Raw genomic sequence first — 22,548 nt, 5'->3', positions numbered from 1 at the left:
GGAGATTCGATTGAACCTAGGAGGTGGAAATTGCAGTGAGCCAAGATCATGCCACTGCACTCCAGCCTGGGTGACCAAGTGAGACTCCATCTCAAAAAAAAAAAAAAAAAGAAAAAAATAGAAATTGGGTTTGTAGGCTAACTACTCTTTCGTGATGCCATTTTGCTGTGCAATTTGATTTAAAGGCTAGTAGAGTGGCACCCGTTTAATGCAGACAAAAAGATTCAATTTCCCCAGAAGGAAAAGGGTGTGTGTCATTCCATTTCTTTCTCCTCTAGGTTGCGGGGGTAATCTCACCACTTCAAGCGGCACGTTCATATCTCCCAACTACCCGATGCCCTATTACCACAGCTCTGAATGCTACTGGTGGTTGAAATCTAGCCGCGGCAGCGCATTTGAACTGGAATTCAAAGAATTTCACTTGGAGCATCATCCAAACTGCACTTTAGATTACCTGGCTGTATGTATAACGTTTCCGTTGTATCGTTCCCTGCTCCCATCTCACCCAACACACAATGCACTTATTTTTATTTTCAAGATTCAGGAAAGGGGAGTGTCTAAACCAAACATCCATATAAAAATTCAAACAAAATAAAAACATAAAAGAAATTTGGTGAAAATGACTATCTTCGAAGTACTGAATGGCTTGATACACTAAGTGTTTAAAATATATTGATGATAGACTATTAAGATATGGTGAAAATCTCCTGAAAGGGATTACAGGATTTATTATAATCATTATTTATGTTATTTCCACATACGCATTGAAAAAATCACAATTTAGAAGACAGTTTTGGCTAAGTAGAGAAGATAATTTGAGTCATTCAACTAGGACTTTTCACGGTACAACAATTCACCATTGTTCATTTGTTAAAAATCTAAATAAAAATGTATTGAAGTGTCATGAATCATAAACTATGGAATCAAAGAACAAGGAGGACAATTGACATCAGCTATGGCATTACAATATGTATTGGGCTTTCATTTTCAATCTTCAGCCTTCAGCATAAGCTCACATGCTTATTAATGCTGCACGTGTCCACAGCTTAATTGCCTGAGTTTATGGCCTGAATTTATAAATACCTAAATATAATTTGTAAGGTTATTTTATTTCATGGCTATTCTTTTGTGATGTCATATATATAACAAAAAATATATATTTATTATATATAAAGATAGATTTATTTTATATATATTTATGTTTACATATAAATATTTAATACATATATAAATATATGTATTTAATACATATATGTATTTAATACATATATAAATATACGTATTTAATACATATATAAATATGTATTAATACATATATAAATTTATGTATTTAATACAAATATAAATATATATTTAATACATATATACAAATATATGTATTAAATAAATTTATTTTAGAAATATATTATATAATTAATATTTATAATATTTTATATATAATTACATATAATATATTTATTTATAATATATATACATAGTAAATATATATATTTTTTCTTCCTCACTTCTTCTGGATTATAGTCCTTTACATAATGTTTATAGTCTCAACCATCTAACATTCAAAATGTTTTCTTAAAGGTGTATGATGGCCCAAGTAGCAACTCTCATCTGCTAACTCAGCTTTGTGGGGATGAGACACCCCCTCTTATTCGTTCTAGTGGAGACAGCATGTTTATAAAACTGAGGACAGATGAAGGTCAGCAAGGACGTGGCTTCGAGGCTGAATACCGGCAGAGTAAGTGTGAATACCGGCAGAGTAAGTGTGAATACCGGCAGAGTAAGTATCTATACTGGCTGTTCAGTGCCTAGAGTGGGCCTTCAAATTCTTGAAACAAACTGAAATAAGTGTAACGCATTGGTGTGAGCAATTGAACTTCATCTTAGTTTCTTCTATGAATAGTTTAATTCCATTTAAGGGAGAAATACTTACGTATTAAATTTAATCTCATATAACTAAAACATCTGGCAAACTATAGAAACTTAGAAGAGTATTTAATATGCTGAGAGAGTTGCAATTCAGCGAAAGATCAGTGTAACAGACTAATGACTAATAGCTTTTCATTTGCCTCACACATTGCAATCTTGCAGTGTACCTTATAGTATTCCAATGTACATAGTATTCTATCACACTAGTCTCTACCTTAAAAGGTACCTTAATTTTATTAAGGAAAGCTGTGGTCCATGTGAGTCATGCATGGAATAAGCATGTTCTTTACAGTAGAAAAATCTGGCCATTGTACAGATGCCATTTTAAATCTACTTTTCCCATATAGCAACATGGTGGATTTAAAGGAACATTGAGCAAAATGTCAAGGGGCCTGGGGTTTGTTCTGGCTCCTAACCTTTGAGAAAGTCACTTTTCCTTGTGGTCCCACGGTTTCTTCTTTTAGAAAAGGAGATTAAATTAGATGGTCTCTAAACCTGCCTTCTAGCTCTAGAATTAAATGCTTTTTGAAGTTAGTTCCAAAATGGACATTCAAGAAAACAATATTTTCTTGAATTTGTTATTTGATAGAGACTTTTACTTTATCAAAGTAAAGTCTAGGTTTTGGAAACATAATTCTACTGAATCAAAATTTATCCATAATTTTACACAATTGTCTTTTCCCACAGAATCAAAATGTATCCATAATTTTATGTAATTATCTGAAAATGGAATTAGAAGTCACAAATTATTAACTGAATACACAATATCCCTTGAATTAACTGAAAGAGTAATAACATTTAACCTTGATTATGTATGAATTTTAAGACTCACATTGATTTACATCTGAGGATTAGGCTGAATCCTAGATAGTTTTGAATATTGAGTTTTAATATATAGCTTTGTTCTTCAGAAATGTATCACTAGTATATAAAAAGGTCTCCTAAGTTCTATCAGAGATACATCTGTTTGACTATATAATCATTTCTCTAATTTTATTACTGCTGTGCTAATCTATTTCTGGTTATAATCAGATTGTTTAAGGGTTTCTTTTTTTTCTTTTTATTTCTGAGATATTTTATTTTTCTCTCATAATTTCAGAATCCTGAAAGTGTAAATGAGTGAACATAAGAGGCAAAATCAGAGCAAACTAGTGAGATTATCTGTAAAATTTGCCATGGGAAATTGGAGATTTACAAATTGTGTAAGGTCTGAGTGCTGAGAGTGGCCCGTGTGGTTTACTGGAATGTATTTTCCTGGGCCCTGTGTTGCCCCTAGTCATCGAGGCACGTGATACCTATCTGCCTAATAGGTGTACCTTCTCACAGGCTTCTAAAACAATAAGATTATTCTTTAAAAATCCTTTATGGACAAAACTGTGACCTAAAGATTTTCAAACAGAATGGGTTTAAGTATTCTCCCTGCTCCAACAAAGCAATATTTTGAAGAGCCACAAATGTACACTTTTTTAAACCAAAGTTATAAATGATGTTCTACCCACCTTCAGAAAGCATACTGTAGTAGGAATACATCTATGAATCACACTTTCAGAGACAGCTCATTCCATATAATGTTTATTTCCCATTCTGTTTTATTGCACATCATAGAGATAATATATTCCTTGTTTAAGTCATTAGGATTGGCTGAATTGGGCACCCAGGATTAGACATACTTAGAGGTATCTGGTTTGGTTTTGTTGAAAGCTCAGCTCAAGAAAATGCCACCATTGGACTGAAGACTTTTTTTTCTTTAAATTCACATTTTCATTTCTTCTTTAAATCCTTTATACTCTGTCTATTCGCTTGGTACTTCCTGATGACTAACCAGAGGAAGAACGGAGTCTTTATTGTGAATTTCACGCAGACTTTTGAATGTTCAACAAAGCCATGTTGTTACTAGTTTTTAGCATTCACATAGGATTTTGAGTTTTTAAACTGTTGAATTTAAAAGTCAGAATTTCTGTCCCTTCTGAATGTTAACATTAAAAAAACAGCAGCACAGAACATTGAATGCGCTTCTCTAACAAACAAATCAGACTGATCCCTGAATATAACCAAGTTATTCTGCTCTCCACAAATTCAAGGGAATCTGATGCCTATTTTAACATGACTATTTAATTTTCATGACTCTTTAGTATGAATTCACTTCAGTATGATTTCACATTTCTTCTAAATGGAAAACCTTTCACTATGAAAATACTGCACCAAATATATATGTGTGTGTGTCTCTGTGTGTGTATATATACACACACATATATACACATCGTGTGTGTGTGTGTACACACACAGATGATTTTTATTTTTTTTTAAAGGGAAATCTCATCTTGGAGCAATTATAAAGTATATAATAGTGGTTCTTAACAGTCATTTTTTTTTCCAGCATGTGAGAATGTGGTAATAGTCAATCAAACCTATGGCATCTTAGAGAGTATAGGGTATCCAAATCCTTATTCTGAAAATCAGCATTGCAACTGGACCATCCGGGCAACAACAGGCAACACTGTGAACTACACATTTTTAGCATTCGACTTGGAACATCATATAAACTGCTCCAGAGATTATTTAGAGGTATGTATTATAAAGCTTAATTGATCACTGCATTTTCAGATCAAGGGAGACAAGTCAAGTTAGAATCCATCATGCTTTTTAGAATCAAATCCCTAACTCTGCCCCATGCATCTATAACACACCAACCACCCATGGTATTTGAACAGGTATATTTCATATTTAATGTATTAAATTGTGAATACAGAGAACTATCTATGTTTTTAGGTTTCAGTGTAACTTCTGGACTCGTTGACCTCATATTACTTAACTTACGTGGAAGGAGAGTAATAACCTCTATTTTTTGTTGATTGTTTTTGTTTGTTCTCTGTGTATAAGAGATCAGAAAATGTTTGGGTATCTTGGATTTATTTAAGATGTCATTTGCCTAGTATGAGGTATCATGGTTTTAATTGTTGTTTTTATTTTTAAATGTAAGTTCATTTCAGTGTATTTTTATTTTTGTAAAATTGAAGTTTCAATTGTTATAATCATGTCCACTAGTAACATTTATTCAACTGTCTGTATGCAATTTTAGGCAATAAATTTTGCTTAAATATTAGGCAACCTTGAATATAAGGTAATCTGCTATTTTTGCAATAAGAAATTTTATCTTAAAAAGCTTTTTGATAACTTGCATAAGTAACTTTTAGGGCTGTAAATTGGGAGGTTATTTTGGTATCTACATTTCGTCATCAGTAAAATCACTTTTTGAGTCATCTAACACATTATCTTTATTTCTGTCTATATTGTTAATATATAATACTTCAAAAAATCCACATATAATGTTTTCACTAGATACCCTTTCTGAAGCGATAAGTACTTGCTCTGACAATAGGACATTTTTTTCCACCTGTCCACCTGCCTGCAGCCTAGTGACTTAAGGTAGTTGTTTTTAAGGTGGTCAGTGATTTTTAGAAGTCTTACTTGCAAAGACTTCAACATCCATTGCTTGCAACTCTGGGGTCATATTCCCAGGAAAAAATGTTATTCTTGTAAAATGTTCTTAATTGTGTTTTTACAAGTTCTATAGGAAAACTAGCATTGGTTGAGGTTGTTTGAGGTTAACATATATTTTCCAAATAGCACTTTTGTTTATGAAAACAAAGAGTGACAACAAAGCATTCTGCACTTTGAGAGACTCTGTGAGGTCCTAACTATAAGGAGATTCCCTTGTTTTTCAGAGAGAATTTTTTGGGAAAAAATTTTGCCTTATATTTACAAAAGTACAATATTATAGAAATATTAGCCATAGTGTTTACCCATTAGAAAGTTTTGTTTACCAGTATTCTAAGAAAATATGACACAATATGAAACAAACTTACAAGCACGTACTTGGCAATGGTTTTAAAGTCCATCTTCCTTGACCTGGAGTTCAACTGGTCTTCACAAGCTTAATGATACCAGGCTGGTATCTTGATGATAGAATAGGCATCCATTTCTTCACATGGTGAGACCTTGTTCATGTTTTAGAAAAAGCAGAAAAGTTGCTTTCAAAGCCCTTTGTTTATACCGTGAACACAGCAGTTGGTCATACCTCTTTTTACCAGTTAGGACTATCCTGATTCCCTACTGGACTGTGGGCTTCTCAAAGGTCTGTGCTGTCTCCTACTAACTTTGTAACCCAGACACTTATTATACAGGTGGGACATTATAGGAGTTCAATAAGTTCAAGTTGAATTGAATATCACAGCCATATTTTAGAGTCAGTCTAATGATAACTACTAATGAATGGGAAAGATTGAATTCCAAACTGGCGTTTTTGTATGACCTCCTACACATTCAGTGCAATCCTACAAATTGGAGCACAAACCAAAATAGAACTCATGACCTTGCCGAGCGTTGCACGTGTAACAGTGTGCTTGGCAGCATAATCATTATTTGGTAAAGCATAATGGAGAAAGCTACAGAAAGGAGGATGCTTTTGATTGCGCTTTAAAGGAGGCTTTGGCAGAAAGAGGGCGGAGGAAAAGAGATGAAACATTTCCAGGACCTGAACTCCACTTCTTTGGATTCATTTGAGGATGAAAAGGTGTTTTAAAATCATTGAGGATAAAAGGTGTTTTAAAATTCAAATTAAAAAATGCTTTTTCCGGCAACTGCAGAGTAGCTCATTAGAGCCCCTTATGGATGACGTGTCTGTCATGTTATGATCATGCCATTTCTCTTGTGCAACATTGATGGTGAAAGAGCAAAAATACAAAATGAGAACCAGAAGTTCAGAAAGGCCTTCCAAAAAACGGCGCTGTTGCCAGAGGGAGGAGATTGTTTTCCATCTCTGTGAGCCAAGAGGCCAGACCAGAGCAATAGCTGCAATAGCTGGTCTATGATGGAAATTTTAACACAAAAACAACCATTTACAGAGAGAAAACTCACAAACACAGAAATCTAGCTTCCATTATTTTAATCGCTTCTGAGTTTTTCAACTGACTTCCCCAAATCCCTATTGGACGCCTGTTACTAGAGACAGAATTTAGTTATTCTGAATTAATAAAATGAAAACTATAAAAAGACTTCATTATGTGCTGATCAGACACTATCCCGCCTTGATGAGAAGTATGGGTTGGTAAAGATCCCATTGGAAACCAAATCCATCCTTTATTATTTCACCCTCTGGGCAAAACAAAATGTTTCAGATCTGGAAATAAAGTATGCAGTGGGAGAAGGGACCATTTGCTTAAAGGAGTAAGAGCGTTTGCCCATGCAAACATGGGGAATCAACCTGAAGAGTTCTGGCTGTATTTTACAACTTGATTTCAGTCTTCCATTTTTATTTTGAGTCTGAATCTCCATGCAGAAGAGGAGATTTCAAACGCGTGATTGAATATAGAAATGGAAATGATAGATTTGGGAGAAATCAACACGGAGATGTATAGGAAGCCCAGGGTATTTGTTAAGTCAACAGGGAGCATGTGTGTAGTGAGAAGAGGAAGTAGGAACACTAAGAGGTGATTGTGGCTGGGCGTGGTGGCTCACACCTATAGTCCCAGCTACTCAGGAAGCTGAGGCAGGAGAATCACTTGAACCCGGGAGGCGGAGTTTGCAGTGAGCTGGGATCGCACCATTGCACTCCAGCCTGGGTGACAGAGTGAGACCCTGTCTCAAAAAAAAAAAAAAAAAAAAAAGAGGTGATTCTGTCATGGGAGCCAAGGGAAGAGCAGTTGAGAGAGGTCGTGGTTCAGAAGGGTCCCTTGGAGATCAGTGTGACTCTGGTCAGAGCAGTGTTTGTGGGGTGGCGAGAGCAGGAACCAGACAGTGTAAAGAGGTACAAAGAGGAGAGTTAGTGTAGACTGAAGTCTAGGTCCCTGAATTCTGAGGCTGTCTATAACAAACCAGAGTAGGTGATGGCTTCTTTTCTCCAATCCTTATCCTTCGTTTCCCTAACTGGTCCTCATCTAGTTCCCGTGTGTGGGACACACTCCTTTGCATGTTCTCTTGTATGTCAGTGCCTCTTTAAACGTGGCCCCAGAATTGGATGCAACAGTTCAACTAAACCTGGCTAGGCCCAAGTAGGTTAGAACTATATTATCCAGTTCATATATTTCTGGTGTTGTATGCTGAAGTTAAATGGGGTTTATTGTAGCTAAGTCATAATATTGGCCTGTATCAAGATTTATAATCTCCATATCACTTTTACATGAATTATTATGACTTTATAGACGTAGTTTATATGATTTTAAAAAATCTAAACAGAGATATTTTTCTTAATAAGTCAGATTTGATTTTGACTGAAAATCCCAACACATCATGACCTCCCTAAATCTTCATTCATTGCTTTTCAGAGCATTATTCATTTGCATATAGACTCACTGGCCACTGACCTAGTACTTCTTCAAAAATAATTGATAAAATGTCAAACAAGATTGCGTCTATTTCAAATACTCTTAAACGATTAGTTCTTTTGGTTAAAATTGATCTATTATTAAGTGCTTTTGGAATAGCACTATTCAAACCACTAGATAATAAAAGCTAATATTTATTCAGCATGTATTATTTGCCAGGTAATTCTCACAGCAACCCTGTATTGTAAGAAATATTATCCCCGTTCGTTAGGTGAGAAAAATGAGGCAGATATAGGTTGTTCATATTCAGAAAGATTAAAAGTGTCAAGGCAGGCTTTCTAGCAGGCACTGTGACTCCACACCAGTGCTCTCAGCCATTACACCACATACCCCGGGAGCACTCTCACAGCTTCCTGTCACCCTCACAGGGATCATGGGGAAGTGTTCCTGCAGCCCCCAAGTCTACCATTCTATTGACACTGTCGCAAAGAGAAATCAGTGTTTTGCATGACTCCATAGATAAGCAGGTGTCATTTATTATAATCACCTCTTTCTTTGCTTCATGTTGACAAATTATTTTTACTGTCTAGTTTAGAATTTTTCCAAAAATTACTGTTACTCTTACTGATCTACAAGATTCTAGAATGAATCTTTCCCCATCTTGGAAGCTGGAACGTTTTCCCTTCAGCCCCCTGGCAGCCCTGCTGGTTCTCCTTGACTGGGCTTGCACTCTTGGTGGCGGCACCGAAACACAATCTGAGCCACATGAAGAGATCAGATGCGTGTGACAGGCTGCTTACTTTGAGAAGGCTCACACCTCCCCACACACAGGAGAGGCTGAGAAGCCGGGAGAAAGTGGGAAGCCAAGACAGTGAGGCGGATTCTCCACTCCCACTTCCTAAGGCTCTGCTACTGCTCCCTGACCGGATTCCCATCCATTCCCATCTCTCTTCCCAAAGGCTTCCTCTGAGCTTCAGCAACCTCAGAATTTTAGCTTCAACAACATGACCACCCCAGCCTTGACCCTACAGGATCATTTACCTCAAGTGCTTACATACAACCAGACTTTCCCTTGGTGACAAATCCCCAGCACAGGGAGCTCATGTGTTTAAGCTCGACAGCAAATGCATGGGTCTAACCTGCCTATGGACAGTACCCATTAGGGCAGTGTAGCCAAGCCCTCTCGCCAGTGATGTTCACAGATTATGTTCTGGGCAGAAGCAGAACTCGTGAGCAGGGGCATAGATTCTGCTGGAATGCTAAAACTTTTTTTTTAATTTAACTTTCATGTTCAGGGTATGTGCACTACCCTAATAGTAGTACACATACCCTGAACTTATTTATTATGTAGGTAAACTTGTGTCATGGGTGTTTGTTGCACAGATCATTTCATCATCTAGGTATTAAGCCTAGTTCTCATTATTTTTTTGGATCCTCTCTCTCCTCCCACCCTCCACCCTCAGGTAGGCCCCAGTGCGTGCTGTTTTCCTGTCATGTGTCTATGTGTTCTCAGCACTTAGCTCCCACATATAAGTGAGAACATGCAGTACTTGGTTTTCTGTTTCCTGCATTAGTTTGCTAAGGAAAATGGCCTCCAGCTTCATTCACATTCTTGCAAAGGACCTGATCTTGCTCTTTTTTATGGCTGCGTCAAAAACATTAACCATGAACTAAGCACCCATGAATTCACCAAGATTAGAAAATCAGCTCTGTAATGACTATACCTTTCAGTGCTGTGGAACATAATTCCCTTAAGCCTGGAAATTTCATTGAAATGAGTTGACTCTTTTATCTTCTAAACTGGAATTCCATGTCTCTTCTTCCAGTGTCAAAATCAAACTAGGCATATTTCTACCTCCTCTTCATTGACATCACACTCTCTTCTGAAAGCATCCATCCCATCCATGTTTCCATCTTTCATTTGCCCTAGTCACAGACTTAAAATTAGACATTTTTTCTAATGTTCAATGATATTTTTCTGTGCCATTTCCCAAAGTTTAGCTAGTTCATATGTGTACCCATAAAATGATCAGAATGTTCCATGGAGCCTCTTGGGTTTCTGCTTAGATTGATTTCTTTAGAGGGTTCTCCTTTTTTGCACCCCCCAAAATTATTTCTGATTTTGTAGTGAGAATTTAGTTTTTCAGAATTTGCCAATTTTCTAGAATTTTCTTTCCTTTTCAATTGCTTTTTCATTTGTTTATTTTTTTAATCCATAGGTTTATATCTTGTTTTGAAGTTTGAATCCCCAAAACCTTAGTCTGGTTAAGTGGTCAGCCATCACGGGCTCTAAGTTAAGGCAAGGCGATCACTGTCTCCTAATGTTTTGGTCACTTCCATATTAACAACCAATTCTTTGCTAGCCAGAGTTAGTCCAGAGTTGTACTTGTCTCCTTTATATGAGGAAAGCATATAAAGAATTCAACAAATGCTATATTTTTGGGGGAACAAGACATCTCATAGGTGTCGAGATGGTTGAAACAGTCTCCCTGTCACCACTCCTGTAGATCTCTTTTGGTACATTAGTGTTAATAGATTTCCTTTTCAAAAGATTGCAGTCTCTACTGAAAAGAAGCTGAGGTGGGAGGATAAAGTCCTTATAACTGGCTACCAAATCTGGCTGCATTCCAGAATCATCTGGGGATCTTGTTAGAAAAATTTATTCCTAGTCCTCATCCCAGACTTAATCAAATCCTTGAGGATTCCCCAAGAGCAAGCTTTGCACAAGCCCCTGGTCCAGCACTTGAGACCACCGTTCATAGCCCACTTCCACCAAGATAGCCTGTTTTATCCTCACTTCAATGCTCTCTCCTGGGAAGGGAAAAGTATCTTAATAGGTGTCTTGTTAACATACATTTGCCTGCTATTAAATGTTACTTTCCAATGAGGACTTACTCTTCCATTGCTATGGCTGAGTTATGTATTTTATCTCACCAAGGCCTGGTCATACTGTTGATATTATGTTTACCTCATTATATTAAAAATGTCAGATTCACTTTACAGTTTTTGTATTCTGATTCTAAACTTTCTCCCCCTTTTCCTTATCGGGCACCTTGACCACTATCATCTTCCATTAAATCATTTTCTTATTCCTTCCCCTTTTCCACTAAAGTCCATTTCAAGTCCTCGTGATAGTGTGGGGGACTTCAATCAAAGGCATTTCCCTCCAGTCTGTATAACATACATTTCATCTCTTGCCAAATCCTTGCTGATGTCATCCTGTTCACCCCAGATGCTTATATCACAGTTTGTTGCACTCCCGTATCCTCCTTTCGGTTGCAAAATAATGCATTCCAAGTGGAAGAATGGATAAAAAACATCACCAGTATCCCTGAATCTTGCAGTTTCACATCCATATTCTCCATGTCTATAGCCTAAACAATATATTCTATATACCATGACTGAGAAACATCGGGCTCATGGGATATTGTCCATACTTAAAGTGATGCTAGCTGTTATGGAGAACTCATACATTCTCAGATGCTTACTGCAACACAAGGTTATTTCTAATCACATCAGAGTCAAAGGCAGGTGTTCCTGGCTTCCATGTGGTAGTTCATGAAACCAAAGGAAGGGGAAGTCAATTTGCGGAAGCCACATAACTGTCTCTGCCACAAATGTTGATAGATGTTTCACAAATAGAGACCTATATTCTAATAAATCTGGGATATGCCAAATTAAAACACAATTAAGCAGGGTTTGTTGTTTTGTTTTGTGTTTGCTGTGGTATTTCCTCAGGCTGTCACTACCCTAAATATGCATTCTTCATTCCTTTCTCCATGCATCCAGTCAGTAGGATATATTTTAGACACTTAGGCTATGGACATGTTACTGTTTTATCATCAGTTTTCCTTGTCATGATGGAGGAAACACACCTTAATCAATTTATCACACAATAAAAATTTAACCACAGGCAGTGTTAAGTGCTGGGAGGGAAAGTTATAGTATATCCAGAAGGCATGAGATGGGAACTGAGCTCCTTTGTGGGTCAGGAAAGGCCTCCCTGAGGATGAATAACACACCAGGTGCCAGGAGGCTTGAGATGTGAGGGACTGGAAGGAGAGCAGTGTGAGGCTGTCAGGTGGACAGGGACCTAGCCTGCAGAGCAGGGTGGGCACGTTAAGAGTTTCAGAGACCTCCCGGAGAGCAGCAGGAGGTCCTTCAAGGACGTTGTCAGATCTGCACTTTTGAAACAATCACTCTGGCTACCAGAATAAACTGGAGGGAGGTAAGAGTAACAGTGGAGACCCAGTAAGGGGATTGCTGTAGGCCAAGGGAGAGAGAGCTCCAGGTTTTCACCATTGCTGGGGAGGAAGCATGTGATCGAAGGATTTCAGAGCACTTAGGAGGTACAATTGACAGAGATGGATGAACAACAGGTTGAAGGAAAGGGAGACATCAGAATATAGCCTGATAGATAGAACTGCATGCAGGGACAACCACCAGGGGAGATTAGTCCCAAAGAGATTATCCTTGCCCAGAAGTCTGATTAATGAACATCTATTGGACATTTGTATTCCATAGAACATACTCAGGAAAACATTATTCTAGAGATATTTTCCCAGTTTATTTCATTTCCCCCCATACAAACAAGCAAACTTTGAAGTTCATGAGGCATTAGAGAGTTATTCGCATCTCAGATGTTTATTTTGAGAATTACAGTAATATTTGTCATTAATGGAATGCCCATCATGTGCTAGACACTATTACCAATACTTTGATAGATATAATTGTCTATCCTTATAATAGTCCAGTAACTGAATATAATTATGCTCACAGGAGAACAGGGATTGAGATGGGGAACCATACTCAGTGCAGGAAGTGTCATCACTACAGGAAGTGATGAAATTATGTTCACACTCAGTGCTGCATGAATACAGTGTGGGCTCTGGAGTCCACCTGGTTCCAAAGCTCTTTACCAGCTGTGATCTTGGGCAAGGAATTTAACGTCTGGCTGCTTTGGTTCTCTCGTGTGTGAAATGAAGATAGTAATCCCCACACCTGGAAAATATTGAGTCCTCAGGAAATGCTTATTACTCCCCTCCACACCCCTTCTGGAGAGAGCCCAGCTCCTGCCTGGTCATTCAGCTTCTTCCTGGGACACTTCAGGAAATGGTTTCTCACCCTTACACCAGCCGACCTCCACATCTTGGAAATGCCATCTCCATTCCTTGTGCCCTGCCAGTTAGGAGTGGTGGCTCCTCCCTAGCGAGGTCTTTCTTTCTCTCCGGGCAGAGTTCACATTTTGTTTTCTTTCTCTTCTGAGTTCCCTAACTCGATTCATGGACTCCTCCATAAGGGCTTTGCTTTCTCTCTGTGCTCTCAGAATCTGTTTAAAGGCAAATTTCCTCTGTCCTTGTAAAGACCTTGCATCCGCTCTAATAAGTGAAGCGTAAATCAATGTTTGTGTTTGCAGTGCACATCACTGCTGGTCACATGACGGCATAACAGATTCCAAACAGGTGCCAGGGATGGTTCTTCAATTTCCAAATTGCTTGGTATAAGGTAAACGCCAGTCTTTAGCTCCCTATTGAAAACAACTCCAGGCACTGTGCTTTCTATTGTTCTAGAGGGGAGTCACTGGAATTAGAACTGCCTCAGCCAGCACTCTTCTATCTGCTGACTACCATGGGATGCTAATGACAAAGATATAGTAAGTCCTCTAGCACTCATTCGCAAGAGAATGTCTTCTAGGCACCCAGACACATGATAGAATGTGCTAAGTTGGTAGTGTCTGTACCTGCTTCAGAGTGAAGCAGGTAACTTCAGAATGAAGTTTAAACCCAAACTCCACTACTTAGTAGCTAGGTGACCTCGGACAAGTTCCTTAGTGTCTATGTGCCTCACTTTCCCCTTCTGTAAAACAGAGTAATAAGAGTCAATGAGTCCATATATGTAAAGAGCCAAAACAAAGTCTGGCACATAGCGAACACATCTATAAATGTTCACTGTTATTATTTGCACTGATGCTGTTGTAAGAGAAACACCTCAGTAAGGTGTAGAGAAATTCACAAATAGAGAGCCTTCAGTTCTTTAGGCTGAGATATAATTAATGATTCATTTCTCAAGACATTTAATTTTCCCCTTGTTTTCTGCCGGCAGCCTGCATGGTTAACGCATTTTGACACTTCTCACTAAGGATAAATGACAAATGGTAAATCCAATAATTTTTGTCCACTTATTTTACTCAAAGCTCCATTAAGAAAAATAATGAAAAAAATTTTAATTTCAGTGACTAACAGGAGTGTTCGTATTGTCCCTATCATTTTAAAAATTGTTTTGGTTACTCTCTATTATTACAGAGAATAAAGACTTGCTGTATCCTGGAGTTTAACAACTCTTATTTTATTTTAGAGACAGAGTCTTACTCTGTCGCCCAGGCTGGAGTGCAGTGGCGTAATCTTGGCTCACTGCAACCTCTGCCTCCCAGGTTCCAATGATTCTCCTACCTCAGCCTCCCGAGTAGCTGGGACCACAGGCACCCACCACCACGCCTGGCTAATTTTTGTATTTTTAGTAGAAATGGGGTTTCACCATGTTGGTCAGGCTGGTCTCGAACTCCCGACCTCAGGTGATCCACCCACCTCGGCTTCCCAAAGTGCAGGGATTACAGGCATGAGCCACCAAGCCCGACCAACAATGCTTATTCTTAAGAAAAGAATTGCCACTGAAGGAAATAGGAAAAATTCTTTTTGAGTAGTTGATGCCTTTCAAAGTATTAAATTACTAAACCTCTACCTACCTCAGTTTCCAGAACTCTAAAATGGAGATAACAATACTACCTTCATTACATAGCTGCTAGGAGTTTTAACTTAGAATAATGACCAGCATGGAATAAGTGCTAATACATATTATCTATGGTTATTTTAACATAAACATAGTCTCATGGATTATTTTTTGTGCTCTGAAGCAGGAGACCCCAATCTTTTTGGCATCAGGGACCGTTTTTATGGAAGACAGTTTTTCCACAGACCAGGGGTGGGGTGGGAGGGTGGTTTTGGGATGATTCAAGTGCATTGTATTTATTGTGCATTTTATTTCCATTATTCGTACATTGTAATATATAATGAAATAATTATACAAGTCACCATCATGTAGAATCACTGGGAGCCCTGAGCTTGGTTTCCTGCATTAGACAGTACCATTGGGGGGTGTTGGGAAACAATGACAGATCATCAGGCATTAGACTCTCATAAGGAGCACACAACCTAGATCCCTCGCATGTGCAGTTCACAATAGGGCTCGTGCTCCTATGAGAGTTTAATGCCAGCAGTACTGGTCTGGGGATTGGGGCCCTTGCTCTATAGCATTTTGTGGGAAATAAATCTGTGGTTTTCAGAGCAGTCTTCCCAATTGTAATTAACATCAATTGGCCCCACTGTGTTGAAAGCAGTGCTGCTTCTCCTGCCTCCCAGTTTTCCTACAAAAGCCAATGGGACTGTAGATAAAATCCTGTTTTCCAGTTGGCGAGATGCAGAGAAGCAGATGAGATTTTGTCTGAGCAGCGGTGGATCCGAGCCGACTTTGATTATGGCTCCACCGCCAACGCTTCCTGGGCAGATGAGTCATGCTTCCTGGAACTGTCTGTCAGAGGAAGTTTGCTTCTGGCACTTTTGCATTTTGCTTAGAGCTTAGAGATAAGCTATTATAATTCTAAGTTCAGCTGCTATTTAAAAACATGCATAAAAGCTGGGAAGAGTTTACCAAACATTTCAATTTATACCTTGATACCAGATATGAGTCCAGCACCATATTAAGCATGATACCTAGATTCAAAAAAAGTTTAGAATGAACTATATCCGTTAGTTAGTGAAGCCAGATGCTTTATAGTGTCATTGAGTTTAGCATGAGGCATTTTAGAAGAAATTTTAGTTTTAAGATGGCCTGAGTAAAATGTGATTTTTTAATTATAAAAAATTGAAAGAAGAAATGTTATTTCAGTGTGATCAGAATCCCTTTCCTTAAAAAGAAATTCTGATCTTTTCTGACCATCTTTCACAATGAAGGATTTTCATATGATTGCATTAATTTGCAGCAGTTAATGAACCAAATGTTCCAACCTTCAAAAGAGCCTCTGCTCTCAGATTCAAAAGAAACTCTGCGTGTTTCCTCTCTTCAAACATGAAGGACAGAATTAGGATGAATAATAATCAAACCTAAAATAATTTCTGAACTACTCTGAAGCAGTAAAAATTCCATTAGATGCTCAGAACTTGAATTGCCCTATGCACACTGTCTTTGCTGGTTGACCTCAGGTTGCTCTGCTCCTCAGACTGGCCAAAGGCAGGGCGACCGAAAGGTCTCTTCCACTATCAGACAGGCTCATGGTATGAATAAGCATGCATTGAGCAAAATGCTAAATTTTAAACACTGGTAATCACAGTTGTGGATTTCAGCTAACTATATTGACTTTCTACTTTTTAAAATGGGAAAGATTTCCAATTGCAACATTACAGAATTTTGTTTAAACATATCTTTACCCTGCAGTTCCTACATTGGCTCTTTATTTATTTATTTATTTATTATGTTTTCTTTCTTTATTTTTTTTGAGACAGAGTCTCAGTCTGTTGCCCAGGCTTGAGTGCAGTGTTGCGTTCTCAGTTCACTGCAAGCTCCGCCTCCCAGATTCAAGCCCTTCTCCTCCCTCAGCCTCCTGAGTAGCTGGGATTACATGCGCCCACCACCACGCCTGGCTAATTTTTGTATTTTTAGTAGATACAGGGTTTCGCCTTGATGGCCAGTGTGGTCTCGGGCTTCTGGCCTCACATGATCCACCCACCTTGGCCTCCCAAAGTTCTGGGATTACAGGCGTGAACCACCGCACCCGGCAGGCTCCTTATTTAATAGACTTTCTTTTCCTGCTCTCACTGTCTTCAGGGAGATCCCGGATGGCTGTCCTCCGGCTTCTTCCAGCTCAAAGGCCTATGATTTCACATTGTTCTACGAACCAGGTTCTTCTCTGTTCCTGAGACCATCTGCAGCAGGTGGCGAGAATTTTAAGAGGCATAATAATAATAATAATAATAATAATAATAAATGTTTAGTGTTTTACTGTAGCAGGACAATTGGCAGAGGGAAGGCCGAGGTTTATGGAATTAAATTTTCATGTATACACAGGAGAGTATGCTTAGCTTTCAAAGCATTTCACTTACCACTAGGGAGGGATTTAGGAGCCCTTGCTCCATCAGTGACTATCGAAACTTATGTTTACATGAAGCCGTCAGTCCCTGAACATCTGAAGACATTATTATTTTTAAAATTTTTAATTTTTGTGGGTAATTAATAGGTGTATATATTATGGGGTACATGGTGTGTTTTGATACAGGCATGCAATGCATAATAGTCACATCATGGGAATAAAGAAATATTTTTTTATAAATAATTAGCCTAATTAATAATAAAAATCTAGTTATGATAAAAGGAAGCATTATAGGCAAAATATGATTTTAAATTAATGCTGGAGCAGATTACCTTACATGGTAACATTTCAGTGGATTAATTTTTACATATAACCTTGAGATACATAAGAAAAGATTATGGAGATAGACAATATAATATTTTTAGTAGGCCAGGTGTTTATTTGACAGTCTAAAAGGGTATGAAATTCTGAGATTGGAGAAGCATTACTAATGCATATCTCTACTGCCATGTCAATAGGTCCCCAAAGATATTGCTTTACAAACAAATTTATCAGATCACAAAGGAATTTATAGTCATTATAGGAAATTGGGAAAATGTAGAAAAAGCTAGATTAAAAAATCCTAAATTATATCACTATTACTAATATTTGGTGGTATTGATTTCCTGTCATCGCTCCTTGTATATTTATTTTATTTTAATATGCGAAGGAGATTATTCAGTACATACTAACCCATAATGATTTTTTTCACCTAACAATAGCTTGTGACTATTTCCGCATGTTATTTATTGTGTCCTTTTCAACATTGCACATTCCATCATCACAATACAGCCACCAATTCCTGTTGTGAAACACTTAGAATCTTTTCAAATCTTCACCATTATAAACAGTTCTGAGATAAGTATCTTTGTAGTTAAATGTTTTCCCATATCCATGATTAGACAATGATTTAAAAAATAAAAAGACCCAAATTGTGGCTTCTAATAGGAGTAATATATAGAAAGCAAAAATAAAAATGTAAATTCACTAGTAAAAGCAGACAGCAACTAGCTACCACATAGAAAGGAAACACTGGTTTTTGTATGAGACAGACCTGTAACTCAGGGTGACACCAGGTAACTCAAAATGTGGTCTTTTGATGGGTTTTTTGCTCTCATGCAAAGCCCGACATTATGAGTAATTGTTACTTTTAGATGATATTTCATATTTCCTGTGCCACCCTGTCAGCACATGGCAAGGAGGCTTTTTCTGTGCCTATGGCAGGGAGCGTGCTATGAGTGGCCATGTGCCTTATGGAGGGGACTTAGCCTCCTGAGGGCCATCTTGGAGTCAGCTGGGATCAACCATGCTCTGCTTATCAGCCTTCCTCTACATTTGCCTCATTTATCCACCATGATTTGATTTTGCATTTGCCCCCTTGGGCTTTGCTTATCCACAATGGGAGCGCTGTGTCTCCTCTGTGATTCTTATTTTTTGTTTATTTATTTTTTTTGAGACAGAATCTTGCTCTGTTTCCCAGGCTGGAGTGCAGTGGTGCGATCTTGGCTCACTGCAAGCTCCACCTCCTGGGGTTCAAGCGATTCTCCTGCCTCAGTCTTCCAAGTAGCTGGGATTACAGGCGTATGCCACTACACCCGGCTAATTTTTTGTATTTTTGGTAGAGACAGGGTTTTGCCATTTTGCCCAGGCTGGTCTTGAAGTCCTGGCCTCAAGTGATCACCCGCTTCGGCTTCCCTAAGGGCTGGGATTACAGGTGTGAGCCACCACGCCCAGCCTCTGTGATTCTTGTTTTGCAATTTCTACTGTTGTTACAGGAACATTTCAAAGCCCTTCAAATGTAAAGTAACCTAAACTTCGATAAAGTTCCAAGTTTCTCCAGGAGATGTGAGTGCAAACCTCAGCAACAACATTTTTAACAATCACCCTAATGAAGCCTCTCCATAGATCCTGCTGTGGTGGTTGTTGGGGGTGGGGAACATGTGAGCAGATGCCCTGAGAATTCCCTAGGTCCCATCCTTCTGGAGCTCCAGTGATTCAGCAGCAGGAACTACAGGGCTGGGTAGGACCCAAAGGGGAAGGGAGGCTGCAGCAGGAAGAAATGCTTCTCACTTTTAGCATGAGAGCCACTTTGCTTGCCAGTGGACTCTCTCCACCTCACCGTGGCAGCCTTAACAGCCTCTGTTTCCTAACTCTCTTTGCTTCTGTCCCCCTGCATGGTCTGTCCTCCCGCAATCCCTTCCACACACACAGCATGCTTATCTCCACCCCACACAGGATGATTCTCCTTGGTTTCTGCATGGCTATCTGGGATGCCTCAGTCTCCACAATGCCCAAGTTGTCATAGCAACACACTGCAAGGAATGGCCTCCACCTCCTCACTGAATTCATCACTTCCCCATCTGCCCTACCAGTGATGATTTCTATGAACTCTTTTATGTGAGTCAGCTCCTGTTCTCTAATCCCCAACATCTTTCTTTTCTCATAGCTATTTTGGGTGGTTTCTCTGGAAAAAATGTTGATTCCCTTTGCCTCTGACAAAGAGTTAGAGTAACAATTTGAGCACATTCCATATGCCAGGCCTCATAGCAAACGTTTTACATTGTTTATCTCATTTGCTGTTGGCAACAATATTATAAGTACCATTATGGTGCCAGATTTATAGATAAAGACATTTTAGCTTGAAGAAGTTCAATAATTTTCACAAAATTGTGTTCTCTAAATTTTAGAGCTGGGCTATGAACACAGAGCCTGGCTCTGGCTACATTGACATTAGTCTAGTACGTTCTACAGTAAAATGGCTTTCCTGCTTGTGATTGAAATATAATCTTCTATTAGTGACACTGACTTCAAAATGCCACTCTATAAACTCATTGAGTATAGTTCTCAAAAATTTAACGATCGTCTTTTCATTAAGTAGAATTTTTATTCTGTAGAAAGAATAGGGGATTCTCTACTACACCCAAAATTTCTCCTCACAGCAGATGAATTATTTCAATTACATATTAAGCTCTAAAGAATAGAGGTTTTTTGGAATTTGCAAAGATTTATAATTGGAAATCGACCAAATTATTCTCCAGAAGTTTCTCCATGTTTTAATGATATCATCCTAAAGAAACTCTTGAGTTGCTTTTTCTACATGGACTATATTTAATTAATTCTTAAAATTGATCTTCTCCTATTAAAAAGAATTTTCTTCCAGAAAACCTTCCAGGAAATAAAAGAAACAACATTTACAAACAGTATGAATTAGATGTCAATCTAAAACAGAAAGGGCTGAGTTTTAATTGTCACTTACTGTGATTCTAAAGTGAGTTTGGGGCTGGGCATGGTGGCTCACACTTGTAATCTCAGCTCTTTGGGAAGCCGAGGTGGGCAGATTGCTGGAGCCCAGGAGTTCGAGACCAGCCTGGGCAACATGGCAAAACTCTGTCTCTACAAAAAATACAAAAAAAAAATAGCTGGGCATGGTACTGCATGCCTGTAGTTTCAGCCTTCAGGAGGCTTAGGCAGGAGGATGGCTTGAGCCTGGGAGGGTGAGGCTACAGTTAACCTTATTGCACCACTGCACTCCAGCCTGTGCAACAGAGCAAGATCCTATCTCAAACCAACGAACAAAAAAATAGTTAATCTCTACATCCCAAGCTGATATATATAATTACTTGTAATTTTAATTTATTACAGTTTTAAATTTTTAGCCATAAAACAATTTAGCAAGCAAGGCACTTGAAAGGCATATTTTTGTTCTTGGAGATCCTGCAATTCATAAAGTTGATTTCTACTGAGGGGACAGGTGGGGTGTCTGGGTCTCTGCTCACTTAGAACTTGACTGTCAGTGACTCCTAAGTACCCTCAGTCTTACAAAGAAATTGGATCTCTATCAGTGATTGACCACACTTGGTGTCTTCAGTGTTATATCCTCCCCTTTGTTATGGGTCCTTCCTATTTAGAAGTCCACAGATCATTTCCTATTGCAACTGGAGTCTGAATTCACTAATGGTATTGTAAACTATGTGCCAAATTATCAAACCCGCACAAAGGAAGTACATAGAAACTGGTAAGTGTGGCTAAGGCAAGAGATTTCCTTCCTCTCTGAGTGTGTCAAGAGGAGTTGAGATATTTGGGGGTAGGGTGGGGGTGGGGAGACCTAAACCACGAAAATCCTAAATGAATAATCTCTTTAAGAGAATAACAAAAGATTTCACAGAGGAAGGTTTTGTAATATACACATCTCCACATCTGAAGATATATTTAATGGCCAATTTGAAAATGTAAGCATTATTTTAGTAATTTAGAAAAACACCCCTAAACACAGTTATAGAAATTAGATCTGCATATTCAAGGTGAGAATCGCAATCTTTCTTAGCTTTTACTAGTTTCCTTTCTGTAACTCAATTAGAACTTCAAGTATTGTTCACTCTGAGCAGTGAACTTTTAGGCTTTCTAAAAGCAGGGCCACTCCAGCGAGCTTGTCAGTAGTCTCAATGAGTCACAGCTGGAACGTCCTGTGGTTAACATTCTGCTCTGAAAACAAAATCAGAATCAGTGAGACGGGTTTCCATGGTAACCTGTATTTGTATACTTTGAAAAATGACTGTTCCTTTTTGTGTGGTTTTGGGTGGTCAATCTGCGCGGGAATGAATTGTAGAGGTGACGTTACCCATCTGTGGGAATATAAACAAAAAACCTGATTTTATTAACGGCAAACTTTAAAAAACGAGGTATGAGGTTTTTTTTCCCCTTTTCGAGACATTGTTCTACACATTTATTACTTGATTGGATATTTAAGCATTTTCATAAATGTCTATTTGATGTTTATTTTAATGCATAATTTTCTCCCCCTCAAAGGCAAAAAGAAACTAATTGTCATTCATCAGTGTTGCCCCCCAAACCTACTGCCTCGCCCCTCCACCCCCACCCCCACCCCCACCCCCACCCCCACCCCCACCCACTACTTTTACAATGTGTTATTAAAGACCACTGAACAGCCGAGATTCAGGGGTCTCCTTCAATGTGTAATCCCATCTGGAAGAAAGGAAAAAAAAAATCCCTCTAAGTCATGTGAAAATGCCACGTCTCTTAACCTTGCAGAGCTGAGAGGCAAAAATGCTATGTTGTTCATGACCTTGTGCAGAATTAAAATATGATTCCTCAACATGTTGC

The 22,548-nt window shown here is 38.5% G+C and overlaps 1 protein-coding gene across 2 annotated transcripts in view; it reads left to right on the top strand.

Moving 5' to 3' along the window:
* Nucleotides 1-22,548, top strand: part of CUBN (cubilin) — a 307,275-nt gene that overhangs the window by 86,803 nt on the left and 197,924 nt on the right. For both annotated transcript variants that reach the window (XM_054522000.1, XM_024254068.2), the window contains 3 exons: nt 279-460; nt 1,579-1,735; nt 4,304-4,491. In XM_054522000.1, the coding sequence (XP_054377975.1) occupies nt 279-460; nt 1,579-1,735; nt 4,304-4,491 (527 nt within the window). The remainder of the gene's footprint in view (nt 1-278; nt 461-1,578; nt 1,736-4,303; nt 4,492-22,548) is intronic.

This window comes from Pongo abelii, chromosome 8, assembly GCF_028885655.2.
Source record: "Pongo abelii isolate AG06213 chromosome 8, NHGRI_mPonAbe1-v2.0_pri, whole genome shotgun sequence".
In the NCBI taxonomy this organism is placed as follows: Eukaryota; Metazoa; Chordata; class Mammalia; order Primates; family Hominidae; genus Pongo; species Pongo abelii.
This window is presented reverse-complemented; position numbering and strand designations above follow the sequence as displayed.